Source organism: Antennarius striatus, chromosome 16 (genome assembly GCF_040054535.1).
Source record: "Antennarius striatus isolate MH-2024 chromosome 16, ASM4005453v1, whole genome shotgun sequence".
NCBI classification, from domain to species: domain Eukaryota; kingdom Metazoa; phylum Chordata; class Actinopteri; order Lophiiformes; family Antennariidae; genus Antennarius; species Antennarius striatus.
Genome location: NC_090791.1, coordinates 3,375,134 through 3,395,704, shown reverse-complemented (window position 1 = coordinate 3,395,704; position 20,571 = coordinate 3,375,134). Strand labels below are relative to the sequence as shown.

The 20,571-nt window shown below is 40.3% G+C and overlaps 2 protein-coding genes and 3 non-coding genes across 6 annotated transcripts; 4 read left to right on the top strand and 1 right to left on the bottom strand.

Moving 5' to 3' along the window:
• The first annotated feature begins 2,544 nt into the window (after positions 1–2,544).
• On the top strand, positions 2,545–5,785 carry arl5c (ADP-ribosylation factor-like 5C). The gene is made up of 6 exons (XM_068335958.1): positions 2,545–2,701; positions 3,219–3,279; positions 3,360–3,507; positions 3,981–4,064; positions 4,621–4,772; positions 4,868–5,785. Exons 1-6 carry the CDS (start codon positions 2,656–2,658, stop codon positions 4,914–4,916), a joined length of 540 nt encoding a protein of 179 aa, XP_068192059.1. The 5' UTR covers positions 2,545–2,655; the 3' UTR covers positions 4,917–5,785.
• A 351-nt stretch (positions 5,786–6,136) lies between these two features.
• trnac-gca (transfer RNA cysteine (anticodon GCA)) lies at positions 6,137–6,208 on the bottom strand. Its single transcript has one exon. It is a non-coding gene; the product is annotated as a tRNA-Cys (tRNA).
• Positions 6,209–8,875: 2,667 nt separating this feature from the next.
• LOC137610275 (plexin domain-containing protein 1-like) lies at positions 8,876–20,294 on the top strand. Of its 2 annotated transcripts, XM_068337811.1 has the most exons (15): positions 8,876–9,411; positions 9,496–9,575; positions 15,515–15,681; positions 15,928–16,071; positions 18,221–18,290; positions 18,380–18,502; positions 18,589–18,707; positions 18,786–18,885; positions 18,964–19,059; positions 19,153–19,234; positions 19,298–19,358; positions 19,440–19,560; positions 19,694–19,729; positions 19,803–19,960; positions 20,121–20,294. In XM_068337811.1, the coding sequence occupies exons 2-15, from the start codon at positions 9,497–9,499 to the stop codon at positions 20,232–20,234; spliced, it is 1,470 nt and encodes a 489-aa protein (XP_068193912.1). In that variant the 5' UTR covers positions 8,876–9,411; position 9,496; the 3' UTR covers positions 20,235–20,294. The 2 variants fall into 2 exon arrangements, with proteins under 2 accessions (XP_068193912.1, XP_068193913.1); XM_068337812.1 differs by lacking the exons at positions 8,876–9,411; positions 9,496–9,575 and adding an exon at positions 11,350–13,068.
• On the top strand, positions 16,556–16,627 carry trnac-gca (transfer RNA cysteine (anticodon GCA)). The gene has a single exon. It is a non-coding gene; the product is annotated as a tRNA-Cys (tRNA).
• trnac-gca (transfer RNA cysteine (anticodon GCA)) lies at positions 17,727–17,798 on the top strand. The gene has a single exon. It is a non-coding gene; the product is annotated as a tRNA-Cys (tRNA).
• Positions 20,295–20,571: the final 277 nt, after the last annotated feature.

The following is a 20,571-nucleotide window of genomic DNA, read 5'->3' as shown; positions in this document are numbered from 1 at the left end:
ACTCCTAACACCTGATCAGGTGATCAGTTTGACGAAGGCATCACAAGATCTCAACTTTTAAAGATGCTGATATTCAGAGAGATTGTGTATCCTTATGTTGAATATGACACCTAATATTAGTCTGATGGGGGTAAAGCTGCAAAACCTGTGAAGTAAATTATAGATGTTCCAGGATCTTCTCCGCTGTTTGAATTTCCAGTTATTATTTCCTGCTCAACCCTCCTCTCACATCGGTCTCAAATCCACCACTTAAAGCTCACCTGAAGCCAGACAGCGCTTTGGAATTCAATGACAGCGTCGTATCTGTGATACTCTGTGATTTAACAAGGTGAGAGACGCCAGGAGCTTCTGGAAAGACGAAGCATTCATAAGTATTGATATTCAGGTGAGCGTTTTATTCCACCCACCCCTTTCCTGTAAACAGTCATCCGTTCCCGGTTGAGCTGGATCCGATCCAGATGAGATCTGACATCGAGAACAAGAACAGGTTTCAGTTCATCACAGGTGAGAAGCTGGAGGGTTATCAATAAGATGAGATAGATGGATAGATAGAAGGAAAGAATTTAATTTTTAAAAGCACTTTTATTAAAAAAAAAAAAAAAAAGTACAATAATCACATTCACGTGAAATTAACATTCAAAAACAATTAATAGGAGGAAAATAATAAACTAAACAAAATATAATTGTAATAATGAAATGTGGTTTGTTTACTTTTGCTTTTGTGAAGTATGAATGGAAAGAAACTCCCTCTCTCTCAAATACCAGCAACATTCGTTCACTTTAGAATCCTTCCTGTTATTTATGAGAAGTTTTAGTGTAAACTTTATGAGGAAAACATAAAGACGCAAGTAAAATAGACAAACTGTAAAAACACAATGATTTACGAACGAGATCCTGACAAGTTTGTGAAAATATTCTGACGCTTCTTCCGGTTGGAATGCGGCAACAATTTCTGTGGAGGTTTAGTGAAAAATGAAAATTAACCACAAACACGTTTTATTTGTGGGTTTTCCTCTAATGGGTTTATACCTAATGGGCAATCGAGTTAATATCGACAAAACAAAAGAACGTTTCCTGGAAAATACCCCCACAGCAAACAGCGAAACGGAAGTGGAAGTACGGAAGGGAAATTCCTTCACACATCAATGTTTCATAATAAAAGAGAGGACGGAAATAACGCAGTCCGGTCCATATATGGAATGGATGAATGCGTCATTATTATGTCATCACGCACGTCTCTGTTCTGTGTGACAGGTGTTGCCTTCAAGGACTCCTGAATAAACGTTTGTTATGATCAGCAAGACCCGACATGAGAATTTCACATCAATTAATACGCTTTAATTAAATGTGATTTGTTCATCAAAATTCATACTCATTAGTGTTTATATTTGATTAATCAATTGAGTAATCTGTAACAATTGGACCTTAATGGGTAATTTTGGACAACATATTAAAAATGTAGATCAGTGACGTCCTTAAGGTACATATCAGGCGTAATTCAAGAGTGTAATTCGTGTTTCCCAACTGAATAGAACCGACATTTTTAAATAGACATTTTTCAAATGTTTTAAATAAACCACGAGAATCACAAACGTATGAGACAATCTTATTTCAGTTGCAGTCATTGGTTTCATAAACTAATCCATATGTCAGGATACAACAGACTTTTGTAACAGATGTTTGCTAAAACTTCTTGGAATTATTTTAATCTGCTCAATTTCTTCGTGAATATCCTTTTCTGAATAATAATTATAAATGTAAGACGGGATTGAGTCGTTGAGTTGTTGTCATGACAGCCGAGTCCAAAACTCCATAACCACCCCTGGCCTACCTTGGCATAACCCGGGTCATGCTGCCCTAGTTTCCAATTGTGGTTTCCTTCCCTTTTCATGAGGTAAGGTTGGCCAACAAGGGAGAGGTCATTCGGGTTTGTCAGACAAAAACACTGACTAATTCTTGAAATATTTGTTTGTGTGTAGGACCTCAGTCATCCAAGTCAAGGTAAATCAAGAAGAGCCAAAAGAATCAACTGGACTTGCTCGAGTTTATTTGAAGATGTTTCACCTCTCAGTTCTAACTGACTGGTATAGAGTCCAGATTATCCTGTTGGAACAGAAAACAAAAAACAACCAACACTACAAAGACAATAAGTTTTGTTGGGAGTCGTTAGGACTCAAAATGGTCTGTTTACAGACATAAAACTACTGATTTGATTCAGGGGAAAAAATCATCACTAAATCTACACGACAATAAGACATCAAGCGTTTTTCAAAACAGAAGGGTTTGACGCAGAAATGTTGTTTTAAATCCTGTTATTGCATATAAGGGCTGCCAAATTAGTTAATATTAATATAATATTCTAACCACTCGCATTACAGTCATTTTAGACAGCTATTATTCAAGCTGACCCTGTATAAATCTCAGACGGGCCTTTCGAATTGGTAGTTCAGAGATTTCCTACAGTTTTGAACGCACCGGTACCTTCTCCTTTGTTTATGAGTCACTGAACCCAAAAATGCAACACATTTTTTTTCGGAGGAAGCTCCGCCCACTCGAACTACGTCGACGCTGAAACTAAAAAACCAGGTGAGGACCCGGTTCTTCAAACGGATACCGAACTTCGTCGCCGTCAGGATCTCTATAATATTATTGGACATGGGGTTTCTACTGACCAAGATGCTGGCTGTGTTCGGGGACAGAGGTAACTTCACTTCTTGTCTCGCTTTCACAACCCTGTCAACTGATTTTCAGGTACATCTCAGAGTTAATGATAATTGGTAATCCAGAGAAATAACAGCGGAATTATCGACTATAATAATAACAACAATTTAAGTAGCATATTTTATTTAACCAGTCACAAAATTAAAAAAAAAAAAATCATCATTTAATCTTATTTCTACTTCATCAAACATGATGTTCTCTATGATTAATTTACATAAACGTGCGTTTATTCTGACTGTCCTATAATAAATAAATGACAGTTAAATTATATGTGCAGTCCATGGGGTATTCATGATTAAACCGGTTTTACAGTTATGTTCAGATGCGATAACATGACTTTAGACATAACAAAGTATTTTCTGAGAGCACAACCCTCCTATTCACATGTTTCTCTTATCTGATGTTGCACGGAGACAAATTATGAAACTCCAGATTAGCAGTTCCAAATGAATAACCTCTTTTTTTCTTCTTCTTTTTTTTTTGAAACCTCCTTACAGAGCATAAAGTTATCATTGTGGGTTTGGACAACGCTGGAAAAACAACCATTCTCTATCAGTTGTAAGTGACTTTGGAGAACTGCAGTTAAAATGATGCTCGGTGCGATATTTTAAATATTCTTCTCTGTCCCACACGATCAGTCTGACAAAGGAGGCCGTCCACACTTCGCCCACCATCGGCAGTAACGTGGAGGAGATCACTGTTCGGAAAACTAACTTCTTGGTTTGGGATATTGGTGGACAGGAGAGCCTACGAGCCAGCTGGTACTCCTACTACTGCAACACAGAGGTAGGACACTGCCTGTCTGTCACCCATGGAATGAAAGACCTCATTCAAATCAAAGCTACGCCTGTAATCGCAATTTACAGGACAAACTACCTGTAATGGAAACAGATTTAAATCTGAGGATATCCACCTTTAAATAGGCAGAATTTTCATCAAAAAGTGTAAAAGAAAGTAAAAATAATAATCGTGGATCCACTCTTACTTGAAAAATCTTGTTTCAGTAACAAAAACATTCAAGATTGAGGTTTGAAATTTAACATTTTTATATATTAAAACCAAAGCAGTCTGTTTTACAGTGGAGTGCACATTGATCGTGTTCTGCTCCCTCTTGCTTATCGTCATTGTATAACCGTTTATAACACATTACCTAAGTTTGTGGGCCTTATTATCACAACAGCCACCGATAAATCTGCCCACTGATAACACGAGATAAGTGTTGATTGTGTGCTAAGAAGTGATTACTCGTATGCTTTCAGATTGTCATCATGGTTGTGGACAGCACGGACCGTGAACGCCTCACTCTCACCAAAGAAGAACTCCATCAGATGCTTTCCCACGAGGTGAAAACCCACTGTTACGCACAGATGTTTGCCAAACACAGAGAGTCCATTTTACTTTTTGTTTCTCCCACAAAATCGCCCTTTACTTCAGATCAAATTACAAGCAGGACCAGTTCGGTTTGAAACCCGCCTCCATGTGAAACCCTCTTTGTTGTTCAGCGAAACTACAGGAGTCAGCAGTTATCGCTCAGACCACTCTCCGGATTTCACCGTGTCTGATTGCGCCATAGGTTATAAACCCGTGACACGACGTGATGAGGACGCTTTTGATTTAACCCCAGTCAGTGCGTCATGTGTCTGAATGTTCCACTGAGGCGGCTCTTCTTAATTTCTGAAGTTGATGTGAGGACATTTGTGTGGTTTCGAAGGAGATATTTTAGCTGTATAAATATAAACCATTTCAGGAAACGACGTCAGCTTAGAGCCCAAGGTCCTCTGTTAGAATCTTATAATATTGATGTACATCTACACAATTTATTGTGCATTAACCTGCTGTCAGCGTCAGGTGAAAACACAACCTCTTTGATAGGTAGAATCTTCTCTCATCTGCTTGCAGGACTTACAGAAAGCAGCTGTCCTGGTATTGGCCAACAAACAGGATATGAAGGGCTCCATGACGCCGACGGAGATCTCCCAGTGCCTCACGCTCGACTCCATTACAACACATTCGTGGCATGTCCAAGCCTGCTGCGCCCTGACGGGAGAAGGGTGAGTCAAACCAACCTCACACTCTCTCTGGTCCTGTCTGTCATCATCATCCTGCACGGCTGGATTAACCACTTGCACTTTCTTCTCTCCCTCAGTTTACCCGCCAGTCTGGACTGGATGAAGTCGCAGGTCGTCGCAAATTAGATCTGGATCCACACGCTGAGCCCTTCTGGGGAGTTTTTGGTGCTGTGAACGTAGGAGCTTTCAAAGAGCCTGCCTCGCCATACCTACAGTATGACATCCAGCTGTGTGAGGGTCTGCATGACAGGGGGGTGGGCAGAGTGACATTACCCCAGAGAAACCTGGATGATCTCAGAGTGTCTTAATACACACCAAACATCAGTGTGGATGTCGATTTATATTCTGTCCAAAAAAACACTGTATGGTGCATATCACAGGAGTATTTTATGAGGTATGAGGATGTGAAATATCCTTCCAGTCCAGCAGCATTAGATTCCACCGCCTCTGTGACGTTCAATCACGTCAGCGTTGATGATGAATGACGTTGGGTGATCATGTTTCCCAGACATTAACAACCGCAAACACACTGTCCTTTTTATAGGAGACAATGATTTTATTTTCAGTGTTTGGGGTTGGGGTTTTTTTTGTCACCGGATAGTTTCATTCATCCTTTACCTCATCAGCCACGTGAACATTTTTACACCTCAACAGTTACAATGAAGCTTTTAAATGACTTTAGTTCAGCGGTGACGTTGTGCTACACCTCTGTCTAAGATTTACACACAGTTACCGGAGAAGACACTGTTAACGCACTCTGTAGCTCCTGTGGCCTCATTTTGCGATGCACCTGATTTATTAAAGTATATTTTATGCCACTGAACAAAAGGACTCTTGTTAGACCTAAGGTAATTTATTTTTTTTTAAAAACAAAGCTCTTAAACTGTATATTATAGCTGTATGACAAGGAGCTAGCTGCTATGAAGTCCTACGAGTCATTTTATTGTAAATAGTATATTGTGTAATTTTTTAAATAAATATTATCATTGCAAACATATGCTGTGTGTTGTTTGTCCTACAGCTCAAATAATTTGTTCCGGTAAACAATACATGGTGTACCAGTGAAGAGTAATAAAAGTAATGACCAAAATATTTAAGCATTGTGCCAGCAATTTAATTCACAGGAGCTGTATGGCTGTAAATACTGCAGGTTTTATATTCAGCGTACACAATGAATTAAAAATACACCACTGATAATAATTAGATTTGGTAGATTTGTGGCTAAACTGGTTTTTTTTTCCCCTCTTCGTTAAGTGAATTAATGGCAGAAGCAAAAAATTATAATTTTTGCTTCTAATAAAAAATTATTCTCATAAATAATAAGCGTTACAGAGGAAGAGAAAAACAGGGGGCATCCGGATTTGAACCGGAGACCTCTTGATCTGCAGTCAAATGCTCTACCACTGAGCTATACCCCCTTCCGGTCAACTTGTGCCTTGCAGCGGCAATTAATACCTACTCCAAAATATTTGAGAGGCATTATAATTATTGTTTTATTATTATTTTTTGTTACTACAATAGAATAAATAAATTATATCGAATTCAAATTGTGTTCGTCGTGCCGTTATTTCGGACACAAAAGGACGATATTAGCGTGTATTTACTGAAATCGTCCCGGATGTGCTCGCTGACCACCCTCATCCCTACGGCGGCTAAACGTCTCCCCCTATCGGCTGGATGACGTCATTTCCCTGCGCCGGCGAACAACGCTTGAAACAGGCTCAGTTTGACGTGTGGCGACAACCACGCTGGTTTGGTTCGGTTGCATTCGGGCACAAAAACAGACTGATGGTGTCAGTGGAATATTATAGCTTTGGGTAAAGTATGTATTTATTTAGAAACACTGTGGTTCGGATTAAAATGTCTGTTTCCTTGAAGCTTGACGGAACCTCAGGTGTCGTGGGTACAGTACAGTGTGCGGTCACTCAAACTAGAGACCGACTGTTTTAAACAATACATAAATACAGAATTCTACTTACTAGGCATGGTTGTGTAAAATGAACAATGTAGTATGTTGGTGGGAATTTATTTATGAAAATATATAAGTTTATAAAATATAGTGAGAAAACCGTTAATTCTAATTATCTTAGCAGGAGACGTGGGATTTTACATCATATCACAGTTAATATATTTCTTAAGAATATCAATATATTGATTAAAGTCTTTTAGTATTTATTCTTTTTTGCTCGTTTTCGTAACCCTTGATACCTATTCAAGTTCTTCAAATGAATGCCTGTATGAGCAAATATGCACATTGGGACTCCTGATGCTTGTTCGAAAGTAAATTGTCAGATGACATTTGTAATCTCTCACTCATGCACACAGAGAGAGAGGTCATCACGAGTTCAACACGTGTGATGATCGTGCGTAAATTCTATTGAAAGGCCCATATGCTCCTCCATCATCAGGTATGTGGATGCTGACCTGCAGGGTGAAGCAGAATAAATACACTCGGAGGACACGTGGAGGAGCTGCTGTTTTGTGCAGCTGAAGTGAACGACAACCCAGCAGGGAGGGGCTGAGGTCAACGTGAGGATGATGGAGACCAGGCTCTTCCTCAGACACGGAGCTGACATGTTGACTGTCAGCCAGGAGGGGGAAATCCCCCGGAATGCTGTGTGAGCTTCGGAATCACCTTCTGAACCCCAGAACGGCAGCACACCCTTCTCCATGACCGCTGTGGGAACTGCAGCCACCGGATCGTAGACGTCCTCCTGCAGCACGGAGCCGAAGCGGACGGGGTCAACGGTGCGGGATTCACGCAGATTGACTGTCTGCTGTAGGAAAGCCGACTGGAGCCACGTGAAACAGAAAAGGTGTGATGTAAGAAAGTCAGGTGATGCTGAGGCGAGGAGATGATCACCATCCGTTGGTTCCTCAAGGTGGTTGAAGACTACCTGGACCAGCAGCGTGAAGCTGTAGCACGTTCTCTGCTGAAACACGGAACCAAGCCTGTCCCATAAGACTTGGCTTATAAAAAGGTGACTAAAAAAGTGTTTCCAACAGAATTTAATCCATTTTTAAAAAATTCTTCCAACCTATTGATTAAAATCTTTTATTCTTCCCTCTCTACAGATGTTAAAGCAGTGTGTTCTCTCCGCTGCCACCTTGGAGGTGATGCTGAACTCCTTCTATCCTTAATTTTTTAAATCTATTTTTCCTTTATTCATGTCACTTGCAGTGGTTGATGACACTTTACACAAATGAAGGCAACAAACGTTTTACATTTCTTCATATGGAACCACACAATCAGATTGGCCTGTATTTAATCTCCATATCAGCTGGGGTGGCATCTGTTTGCGGATGCCCCCTGGAGGCCTCCATGGGGAGGTATTAGGGCATGTCCTTCAGGGACGAGACCTCAGGGGGGAAATGCTAGATGAGGTGTGTGAGGAGAGTAAAGTATAGGCATCCCTGCTCAGACTGTTGCCCCCGTGACCCGGCCCTGGATAAGTGGTTAAAGATGGATGAATGGATATGTGAAAGTGCAATGCAGATTATATTTTAACATGTGAGGTATGAGATATAGCATAGCTCTGATGGATGGACCCCCCCCCTCCCCTCCTGCTCTCTGCGTTGTTTATCATGTTAACGGGTTCCAGCTGAGGGGATCTCACTTCTGGATGTTTTCACTAAAATCTTTTCTGGCGTTTGGAACCTTCACGTCTTTTCATCTAGTCCCTCCAAGAAGTTGAGATAAAGTGCCGTGCGCTATCGCAAGCTTTCCTCCTTTATGTATGGATTCGTGCTTAAATTTATGGTGGCGATAAACAGGCCTGCTTCTCTCAGCCGCAAAAATGTACCCCTTTTATTATCATCATTACTTTAGTATTAATATGTTTTATGAAAACAAGTCTGTTTTATAAAAACACGCAAAAACAGTTCTGTGCTTTCAGTGTCAGTGATGTGGGAAGAAATCTACAAACAAAAAAACTGAATTTAAATTTAACAAGGGTGGTATGTTTACAAAATTACGTATGAAAGGGTTTTCTGTCTTCTTTTCAAACCAATCATTTCTCGGTATTTTCTCCCGATTATTTGTCTCACACTTGCTTTTGAGATACAAATAGATGTGACAATGCTCATCATTATACCAACCTGTGTTTATTTATTTGCTTTACGTCAACATGATCTCTCTGATCTGCTTTCTGTGATTGCTCCATGTTGGGTTTTCATGCGCCGCTTCAAAAGATGGGGTTCTTTTCTCTTGCATGGGGGCCACACATGTTTTGCAGAGTCCTAAACAGACTTGACGTGGAATGAGTAATATCATAACTGGCACTGATTTTAGACTTGGCATTGTTTGTGTGTTTTGATTTTCATCTCCAATCTCAGATGTCACAAGTTTCACCATCTCTGCGTTCGGTTTTGCGCCGAGAGGCTCCTTATATTCTGCAGAAAAGCGGTTGGTGCTGTTTGGAATCCCAACCAAATTAAAAAGACGTCTAGTTTTTTTTAAAGCGTGCAGATGATCGCCTCTCTCTCTAAGAAGTCTCACCAGCTGATCCGTGTGTCTTTTGTGATCGCCATGGCAACGGACGGCCAGAGCTGAGGAGGAGAGAAAGGGTGGTGGTGTGTGTGCTCGCGGAGAGATTGGGGAGAGAGGAACAGAGTGACTCGTGTAAGTGGGATCCAGAGAGAACTGTGTGAGAAGAAGGAGAAGAGAAGTGTTGTGAAGCTTTTTCTTGGTCTTTTGGCGCCTCAGCATGTGTTTTGGTTTGGTGATGCTGCTCCTGTGTCTCTCCCCACCGGAGCTGGACGCGGTTTGGGTTCGCCAGCATTCAGGTAAGCGGTGTGTTTATTCCCTTTGTCATCATTTCGTCTTCTCTCCTGTGTTTCTTTCTCAGCTTAAACGTGACACAACTTCTGCTCACAGGTGGAGAAAGTCTGACCTGTAGCTTCACCGGTTTTATTTATTGCTTCATTGGAAATGAAATATTCTTAATTTTTCATACTCTTTTCCATCTCTTTGAGGTTGAAATGAACCATTCATTTCTGTTTTATCTCCACGTCCACGCTGCTGCTGTTTTGATCTGCTGCAACTTTGTTAGAGACTCTCGGTGCAGCGGCAGACGGGCATGCCGTGCCACTTTTATTTTATGCACAAAAGTAACTGACCCAGTTAACCATAAAGTGTACAATAAAAATACCCGATTCCACAAGCATGCGACTGCATCTAAACAACAAGCCACAAAAAGTCCTCTCAGGTTTAAACTTAGACGTAGGCATTTGCTTTGCTTCTGGCTTCTCCTTCTCCAGAGGGCTGTGAGGAACACGGTTTTATAGGGGATTTATAGGGTTTTTTTTATACATAACTTATATGTGAGACATGTTTTACACATTTATTTTAATTTATTTCTAAGTGATCTGACCACAGTCACAAACGTCTTTCCTCCTCTTTGATAAAAAAAATACACATTACTTTAAAAATGCCACATTTTCCTCATATTTATTTAAAAAAAATAAAAATCAATAATTCAATATCCCTCCTGCATTTGAGAGCTTTCTTCTGCTTTTGGTGGAATGCGTTGCAGTTGAAGAACTATCACAGATTGCTGTTCTGGGGCTTCTCACATGTGCTTGTAACATAAGGGGTCAGCATGGAGTTTTAAACCAGTGTGTCCTCCTTTCTTTGTGCCTGATATGCTTTTACATGCCTGTCACTGAATGCTATATACTGCTCAGATTTTGAAAAATGATTTTGGTCCCTACAGTCTCATCCACAGCATCAGAACCAGACTGTAAAAACACCGAGCCCGGAGCTGAAATGAATTGTGTACCCAGCCATGACCTCAGGGCTCCTCTGTTTTCTCCTATACTGCTGAGAAGTTTGCTTAACAAACGACCTGAACCCAGTCCAGACACACTGGAGCAACGCTTAGATGGGAATTGTGCAGCGGCTAAGGCGAACAAATTATTTGTGGCATTGGATCACAGATAGGATGTTATTACCTGCTGATTCCAGATTCACTTTTATTTTTATAAAAGTCACGTGACGTTCGCCTGGTGAAAGCAAAGCCCGCTGGTGTTTTAGGAAAAACTAAATGGGTGGAACAAATCTGCCAACAGCTGAGACACTTGTATTTGGCTTGTGTCGTAATTTTGAGCAGTGTTTGTATTGGTAATGGTTTTTGGATCTTTCCCCCTTCAGTCAGTTTCCTTATCAGACAATGAAAAGAAGAAAAAATAGCAAAACATTCTCTTCTTCCATGATGAGATTTAATTAAATGAAACTAGAGATCATCAGCTCTCTCATTCTCTTCACAAACATGACCCATATTGGAAAATCTTAGTGTAATAGGGAAATGTAAGTCGGTTGCACTCTCCTAGGGGTGTTATAAATTAAATTAGCTGCTTTTGTAAAATGTTAGATTTACTTTAAGTGTGTTTCTTTCCAAGCATTATTACCATGGTAATTGTTGGGAACATTTAAAAACACAGCACATTAACCACCTTATCAGCACGAGGGTGTTCAGTAACATATGTTCATGTCTTTTTTCAGACATAAATCCCTTTTTTTTTTTTTTTTTAAATTTGAAGACCAACGTGGCTTGATTGTCTGGAGGAAAACCTTTCAGTGGAACGGAACCAAAGAGTTGCACCATCTGAGGTTGAACCGCACGCCTAGAGAGGAATTATAAGTGTTTATTGTGGGTGATGTTGAGAAGCCCAGGCCAACTCCTCCAGCCTCTGTTCAGGAAGGGCGTGCTCGCTCCGGCTTCTCCTCGCTGACCGCTCGCAGAAAAAGGCAACTAAAAGTCGTGGTTTGGTCAATCATAAGAGAGAGGAAGAGAGCAGAGGTCAATTTTCTGGCCAGAATGTCTGGACTTTTCATTGGCTATATTTAAAAAAGTGGTTCTCATTTGACATCGCTGGATCTTTTCCTTTTGCTTGTCATTCTTTGTTTCTGCTGAGATTTCCAAGGAATGGTTTTACACTCAACTGCATCCCAGATCAAAAGCTACTGTAACTAACTGATTTTTTTTTTTAACCTTCTGACTCACCGGTGCCATTTCTACGCTGGTACTGTAAGGCATGGGATCAAAATGAAGCGTGAGAATCTGTTATCTAATCTTAGGCAATATCCTCCAACCGAGTAAGCCCCCCGTTGTTTCTGTACAAGACAAGCACACATGCAAAACAAATCAAGGTCCATCTTGACACTGATTCACCGCTGAGGTATTCCACTGGATTTATTGGCAAGGGAAATTTAATCATATACACAAGAATTTACAAACGGTGCAGCTGTTAGCCATAAGATAAGTATTTTGCATGAAAAGCTCCAACTTCAATGTCAAAACAGCATTCACATCCATCAAGGGTAAAAAGTTATCTTTCTCCACGGATTTTTCAAATAGATCATACTTCTATCATTTTTCATATTTCCTCTGGTATCAGTTTATATTCCAGAAATGCAAAACAGGCAAAATGTGCAGATAAAGATGAGGAAAACGGCCTTGTCATAATTTGCTTATGCTTTCACCCCTTAAAAAGCAGATTTTTTCCCACATTGGTACCACAACTTTTCACTATTCTGTAATATTTTGCATGAATGCTTGTAGAGTAGGAGCAGAGCTCAGAGCATATGTGATCCAGTGGATAATTCATTCGGAGTTTCTCCTGAACATCTCAGACAAAACGACTCCCATCTGACTGCTTTCCCCTCTCCGCCAGTGATCTCAATAGCGCTGGCCGTGAGAGCGATGACCTGAGATGATATTACGAGCCATAATTTCAAATTCAGACTCTGCACCCCTCCCACCATCTGTAAACCAGAACATGTTTATCAGCTGCGCTGCAGACCTCGGCAACTGTGCACACGCCATCCCTCGTGTTACTTCATCAATACCATAACAGGGTGGTTCCCAGCATTGATCATTAACGCAAGTAGGTTTAATAATCTATAAACTGCAAGTTCATTTTAGAACCACCTAATTTAATTTGAAGGGCGGAGAGAGACACTTGTGAACAAACACAAACTGCCTGTGAGGTCAGGACTTTTGGATTGTCACCTCAGAAACTTGTTGATGACACACTAGTTTCGCAGGCTGTGGGTGACGTCAGCTTCATTACATCTGAATGAGGAGTGATGTTTGAAACGGGTCCAGCCAGCTAAAAATCATTCTGAACTCTTGAGGGTTTGGCTGCAGCACCAACGGGCCCCGGTCCCCTCGCTCACGCTAAGGATAGACATGGACATCAGCGTTTACAATTTCACTGGAAGAGGAGGAGAAGGAGCTGCACAGGATGTTGAAGCCCATGGCAACTTATTGAGAAAGTAAACATGTCAGATTTAATATTCTTAAATGTGTTTTCCTGTCGATTATTTCCTTGTTTTTGGAGTCGGTGTCTGTTTGAACTACATTCTGATTGAGTTCTGTGTTTTCCATGTCCTGACGTGACACCCGTGTTGCATTAGGACTTTAGTTGGAGGTGGAGTTCATGCCTTTATGAGCTGCACCCACACCCGCTGGTCTCATGAAGGCTGTTGGATTGTGCCACACTTTCTTTTTTTCTTTTTTTTAATGTAAACTCTTGAATTCAAATTGCTTAATTCCTACATGAAAACAACACCAGACAGTGAAGACACTTACCACCCATGTTGTAAAAAAAAAAAAAGTCATTTAATTTTTATTAGTTGCATCTGTAACACAAAGGCAGAAGAATGTGTTTCCACATCAAATGCTTTTTATGCGTCCTCTTCCAAGTGTAAGACTGAACTACACATGACTTGATTAGTTCCACTTTACTTTTTATGGGTTTATTTTAAGTTATTGCATTGACTAATTTGTGAAATATAAAAGTTCAGTGTAGTTTTCCCCCGTTCTGGTGTTTTAATTACAATCCTGTCGCTCAGATTAAAAAAAAACAAAAACAAAAACATTGCGTTTTTCTCTGCAGGCGAAGGCGGGGCAGCCCGGCGGGGCTAATAAGCCGCTAACCTTAGCATGACTTCCGGAAGTAGTTGGAGCCAACATTGAGGACCATGAAAAAAATGGTTGCCATGTGTTTGAGTTTGGACGACCTAACCGGGTCACTCGGAGCTCCGGAAGAGTTATCCCGCTCAATTTTAATCTGCTCAATTAAATAATCCCGACATGAAAACACCGCCGCAGCAGAGACTAACTCTTTGCGGCAGCCAAGCTAACCACGGCTACATGTTAGCGGTGTTTCCGCCCGGAAATTGAACATGACGGCGACAATTCCTCGGCTTTTTTATTATTATTATTTTCATGAATATCAGCCGAATCGACTTTAAATCCTCCTGTAGTTCCCTGAAAGCCAGGAGGGAAAACAGCGAACTTTAAGTACAGGAGGAAGCACAAAGTTAGGGTTAGAAAGAAACACCGTGAAGGGCTGCGCGGAGGCGGGGAAGATATATACAGTACTGTATAGGCTCCGCGTGACGTCATCTCCCTGTCCCGTATTAGACCTAATAGAGCCGCAGTCACAAAGTGATCACCGTAATATTCCAATGCACAAATTAATCCCTGACATTGTTGTGTCTGGCGAAACCCCGTTCCAAATAAATGATGCGTTATTTTGACAACCTGGAAATAACAGACATCTGGCTCATGTTTAACTCGACTGTTGTTCAACATTTGAATGATCTCCAAATTAAGGTCACCTCACTTAATTTTTTTCTTGTTCAAAACAATGAATGTTTCTCGCCAAACAATCATTACAATTTTGATTCGTGTTATTAATGCTCATTAGATTTTATGAGCATATAAAACTTTTTTTAAATTGCCTCATGGGAATTAAGGGGAAATAATTGCACATTTTCCCTACTCGGATACAATAATGCCTTTGCATCACAGATTTTTTTTTTTCTTGGATGCAGCACAAACTTGAATTTTTCTGATATTACAGTTCATATTCTTTGATCATTCCATTTTATTTAAGATTACACAGGGAGTTTGTTTTTAAAAACCATTTGCCAAGATTATCACGCTTAGTTTCTCCAAAAAACAACAAGCAAAAATTTGATTTGACATTTCTTAAAATAAGTGTCTTTCACTGTCTACAGTTATCATAGTGATGGATCTTTCCACACATAACACCATATAAGGAACATTTCTTGTTCTTGTGAAAGAGAAATAACCCTTGGCTGCTCATCTGAACCAGTTTTCTTGCGCAACTCCAAATGCACAGCTATAGCATTGACTTATGTTTCGCTGCAGGCCAGAGATACACAAAATTAAAACCAAATATAAATGTAGCCTACTGCAGACATGCATGTCCCACACAGGGAAGGAAGTCACAGGGTGGTGTCACAGTAAAATAAACTCTGAACATCAACACAAATATGTGGCTTACAAGCTATCACTTACAACACCCACAACTCTAAAACAAAGCATACCTACCCGGTTTGTGTATCAAATAGGGTTTATATTGTTTGCAGGATTTGACAGCTCTTTCCGAAACATCACTAAATTTAATTTGCATTGTTTTTGTCTTCATTCAACAATAGCTTAACATGACAAAGCGGATACTCTCAAAGGCATTTGGTTAAGCGGCTGAGCTCAGAGCCACATCTGTAAACATTACTCAGGACTAAAGCTAGCATCTGAAATAGTTTAAACAATATGTGGTGCTGCTGCTAAGGTCAAAAATAAAATTTATGTGTTGGAGTTAATGGATTTAGAACTGGAACAGATTCCATCATCACACCTGTTAACAAGCAGCTCAACACACTTACGTGATATTATTTTTTTCCCCAGATAACTGGTACAGTGTGACCTCAGAGCAGCATCAAGGATCACATGGAGGTGATGATCCTCCTCACGTAGCCCAGAGGTCATCTTTGGGTCAGGTTAGGATGAGCCGGGCGGTCCAGGGAGGAGGGATCACCATCGACACCCTGCCAGACAACATGACACGTGTGGTGGTGAGTTCTACACCACAGTGTTTCTCAGGATGCTAATGTCATGTGGCATTTATTATGTTTTTGGATTTTGACATGTTCTTTTTGTTTGAATTGGAGTTAAACACTTCCCTCTTTTGGAAGGTGACGTACTTTTCTCGACTGGCTTGGAGAAGTTAATGACAGTAAATGATTTAAACAAGCAATGAGTGATGCTCTGATGCCTGCATGATACTCTCTGTCTGCTCATCTTGTTTTACTGTCTGCAAGGAGGACTCTGGCAAATATTATACATGGCGTAGCTTTGGCCCAGATGACCGGCGCACACAGGAACTGTGGGTAGACATGAATGACGTCCGGCACGGTCAAGTTAGAGTTCATGGCATCCTCTCAAATTCATACAAGCAGGCTGTGGTGAGTTTCAAGACAGAAAATGCACTTGTATGGAAAAGGATTTTTCCAAACATGTATTACGAAAGGTCTTAATGATGCCAGGAATTCTTTCTCTCAGGCCTGAGTACATAAAGTTATCTTATCCAAGTTCTGAGGCGAGATAGAGGGCAAAATCTGCAAATCATGCAGTTCCTGAGTCTATATTTGTCAAAGGAAAGAAGCTTAAGAGCCAAATTGGATTACACTCTGAAAGATAACATGTAAATGTGTCCAAGCTGCCATTTACTGTTGACATGTTTTATATTTCTAATGGGAGCATACCAAAGGATGAAGGAGTGTAATGTCCTTACTGTAAGGTTTATAGCTTGGTTAGTAGAGAGCTACTGCTAGCTAGTTAGGCAGCATTTGCTCGTCAAAAAAGAGAATCTTTAATGTTCATTTTCAATTTTAAATATATAAAAAAGAAAGCATGTATTCTATTTGTGTTTGACATTCATCAGTGTCAGGGGGTATAGCTCAGTGGTAGAGCATTTGACTGCAGATCAAGAGGTCCCTGGTTCAAATCCAGGTGCCCCCTTTCCCATCAAAGGTGACACTTTTATATATATATTTATATAATACTTGTGCTGTTGCAAGCACACATAGATGAGTGTTTTCTACTGGTTTCACTGGGTTCCAAAAAGTTACAACATACAACTCTACAAATAACTTCAAATTTGGCCAGTAAAGCTGATTCTGTTTGTCATTTTACGGCGTGCATATGCTTTTGTTCAATTTTTAATATTTGCTTATTTTATGGCACTTCGTTTATTTTCATCTCATTCAGTTTTATTCATTTCATAATGTTAAGTTTAGTTTAATTGCATCCCTTTCCACTTCACCCTATTATTTTTTTAATATGTTATGCACATTTCACACTAGAGTGGGACTGTCCCTGAAAGTTGAACACAAATAAAACACATTGCAAAGGAAGGCATGAAATGTTGCCGAGAGCTACAGGCCATGCAGACGATGCCAACACCTCCCCTTCCTTGACCTCTTTTGTCCACCGCTTGAACCTCACACACACAGTTCACTTTTTATGAAAAGAATTAATGGATCTGTCACAGGAAAGAAAAACTCCTTCACGCCCCTCATTTGGAACTGCAGTACTTTCATGTCACACAACCCAATTCTATTCGGCTAGCATAGCTGGAGAAGGAGCAACTGAAGCAGCAGTTATTACCTCATATTATAAATAGATATGCTGAGATTAATAATGTGTCCACATTTGGGGAAATCAAAATACAGGTGTATATTGCCATGTTATGATAAAGCTAGAACTGCTCTCTGGGGTAATCATTTTTATCACTGATTTCGCTGCGTCCAGCTTTCCCCTTCTGCCCTCTTGATCTGAAACCTGATAAAGTGGATTTAGAGAATTAATCACGGGGTTATAGATCTCAGCTATTTTGGCAGACTCTCTGTTTTGAAAAAGTTCACACCCGTTAACCTCAATGGACTGCTCTCACACCGCCAAGTACATCATTGCAGAAGAGTTACATCAGACTGCATGCTGGGAAAGTATTTGTCACAGACGGGCTGATTGTAAAACCAAAGGCGCGACCTGCTAGTGTACACAAAAACCTGTCCTCGTGTCAACGATTTACAGTCATGGAGCGGCTCCTGAGCAGCGTGGGGGTATAGCTCAGTGGTAGAGCATTTGACTGCAGATCAAGAGGTCCCCGGTTCAAATCCGGGTGCCCCCTAATTTATGGAAAAAATGTCAATTTATTTAAAGTAGATCATTGAGGAGAGTCAGGAGTCTACGCCATTATTTTCTATGAATCCTCTTCACGAAGCGAGACTTTAGGGATGTTCCTCAAATATGTCTCATCGTGCTTACAATGCAGAATTAAAAAAAAAATGTTTCTATGAAAATAATGAGATTATTGTTTCAAAATCTGAACATAAGTGAGAAGCAAAGGATAAAAACAACCTTTCTCTGACAGAAACGGACATTTACGCATTTTGCAGCTTCTCTACCCTCTAACAATTTGACGAGGATGTTTGACAACATAAAATTATCTCAAGACGTTTCCTCACATCAAAAGTTTCAATATAAGAATTGTGGATTTGCTTGATTAAAAATGACATTTATTGATTATCTTTGTTTCTATTCTTTTTGCAGCGGGTTGCTCTATCATTTGATTTTCCTTTTTATGGACACTACCTGAGGCAGATTACCATAGCAACAGGAGGTTGGTTTTCATTTTACACCAGATGTTCAAGTGACCTCAACTGTATATGTTTAGAATGGAGAAGTCTTACATCTATTTCCATCTTTCAGGGTTTATTTTCACTGGGGACATCGCTCACCGTATGTTAACCACAACCCAGTACATCGCCCCTCTCATGGCCAATTTTGACCCCAGCTACTCCAAAGATTCCACAGTGCAATACCTGGATAACGGTACCTGATACGGCCTGATAATTGTGCACGTTCCCATATTTCAGAAGGATTTTGTGTGACTCCTCTTTGACGTCGGCTGTCTTTAGGTGAGGTGTTCGTGGTCCAGTGGGAGCAGGTCAGACTATCAGGAAAAGAATCGGAAGGAGCTTTCACGTTTCAGACTGCGCTCTACAAAACAGGAGCCATCACCTTCAGCTTTCGAGATGTGAGACATCCTCCATTCTGTGCAGCAGCTCTCTTCCCCTTTATTATTTACAAATCATTTCCTGTTTTTTTTCACCAGATCCCTCTGTCGTTCGATGAGATCGGCTCAGTTGAGCATCCAGTGAAGGTCGGTCTGTCTGATGCCTTCATGGTCATCTCTCCTTCTCTTCAGTCTCCAGGTCACCTATCATATTTATTTCCGGAGCACAAACAAAACCTTGCAAAAAATACTTACCCATGCAATTTCTCTAACACAGATATCCAACGGCAAACAATTTACGAGTACCACCGGGTAGAGATAGACACGACAAAGATCAGCAGCTACTCTGCTGTTGAGTTTACCCCACTGCCGAGTATGTGCTCTTCATTTCTCATCACTGATGCAAAGACATTGAAGTTTTATTTTCAACTATCCTGGACATTAATTAAAATGTGTCTCTGTCCAGCCTGCCTGCAACACGACAGCTGTGAGTCGTGTCTCTCGTTGAACCAAACCTCTGGTTGCAGCTGGTGCAACGTCCTCCAGAGGTGAGTGAGATATGAAATGATCCCGAAGGTTGATGTAAAGTCTGATGAGCGTATTTGCTGTAGGTGTTCAGACGGAATGGACAGACACAGACAAGAGTGGCTCGACTACGGCTGTCCAGAAGAGGTATAGCTGGACATTAAATATTGATATCTGCTTAACTGCAATATTTCATTGTCATGCATCTTTTACATTGTATGTGTGCAGAGTAAAAATGCAACCTGTGAGGATTACTTCAGGAATGACAACTCCACTGCTTCTTCCGTCACCCCGGAGATTGAGGATGTGACATTTTTCACTCCTCTACTAAAAAGCTGTGAAAGTGATGGTGAGGTTTTGTTTTTGCACTGTAACAGTACTATGAGTGCAGAATTTGACAGTAATGACAAATTTTGCCACCCGTTAAAATAGACTCTAAAATGAAACAAGAATTGAAGACATTACTTCCTTTTTGCTTTCAGATGAGACCAAGCATCATATATTAAAGGCTAGCAGTGGTAAGTCAATACTTTTAAGAGCTACTAATATCAAGCTTCACAGGGGAATATAATGTGTTATTCTTCATTACAGATGTGAAGTCAGATTCTTCAACTGGGAGCGATGGGTTGGCAAGCACAGGAGTGATAGCTGGAATAGCAGCTGCTCTGGTGCTGCTTGTGGCTCTGGTTCTGGTAGCTCTTTACATCAATTACCATCCGAGCGCTGCATCACCTCTTTACCTCATCCAGGTGAGTGATGAGCATGTCCTTCACCTGCCCTGACAAGAGGAAAGTTCCTTCAATAATGAATACCCATTATAATTCATGGAGTGTCCCCATCAAACATATTTTTATGCTTTAACTAAATATGTCTACATCGATCAAAACTGTCTGTGCTTGCATTTCTTAGCGACGCAAGACCCACTGGCCTTCTTGGAAGTTTCAGAAGCAACAAACTGGTTATACAGAAGTGGAAGGAGAGGGTCATGAAAAAGAAAGCACTGTTGAAACTGGGCCATGTTGAAATAAATTTTTTTTAAAAACCTCAACATACTTGCATTAAACTGATTTCTTCAAACACTGATGTGTTATATTTGTCAAAATTCTTTGATTCTACATCTAGTTTAATTTTTTGTATTCACTTTGATTGTTTGAAGTTGTTCATGAGTCTGGAAAAAAAAGAGATGAAATGTATATGATATCAAATGATTTCATTCAAATTTTATATCGCCACAGGAATAAATCAACCCATTTGTATCGTTTGACAGCAATAAAATGTGAAATGCAGTTAATTACTCTAGGAAAATACATGAACTTTGAACATAAACATGTTTTACATTAAACAACTGAAATTTTGGGTG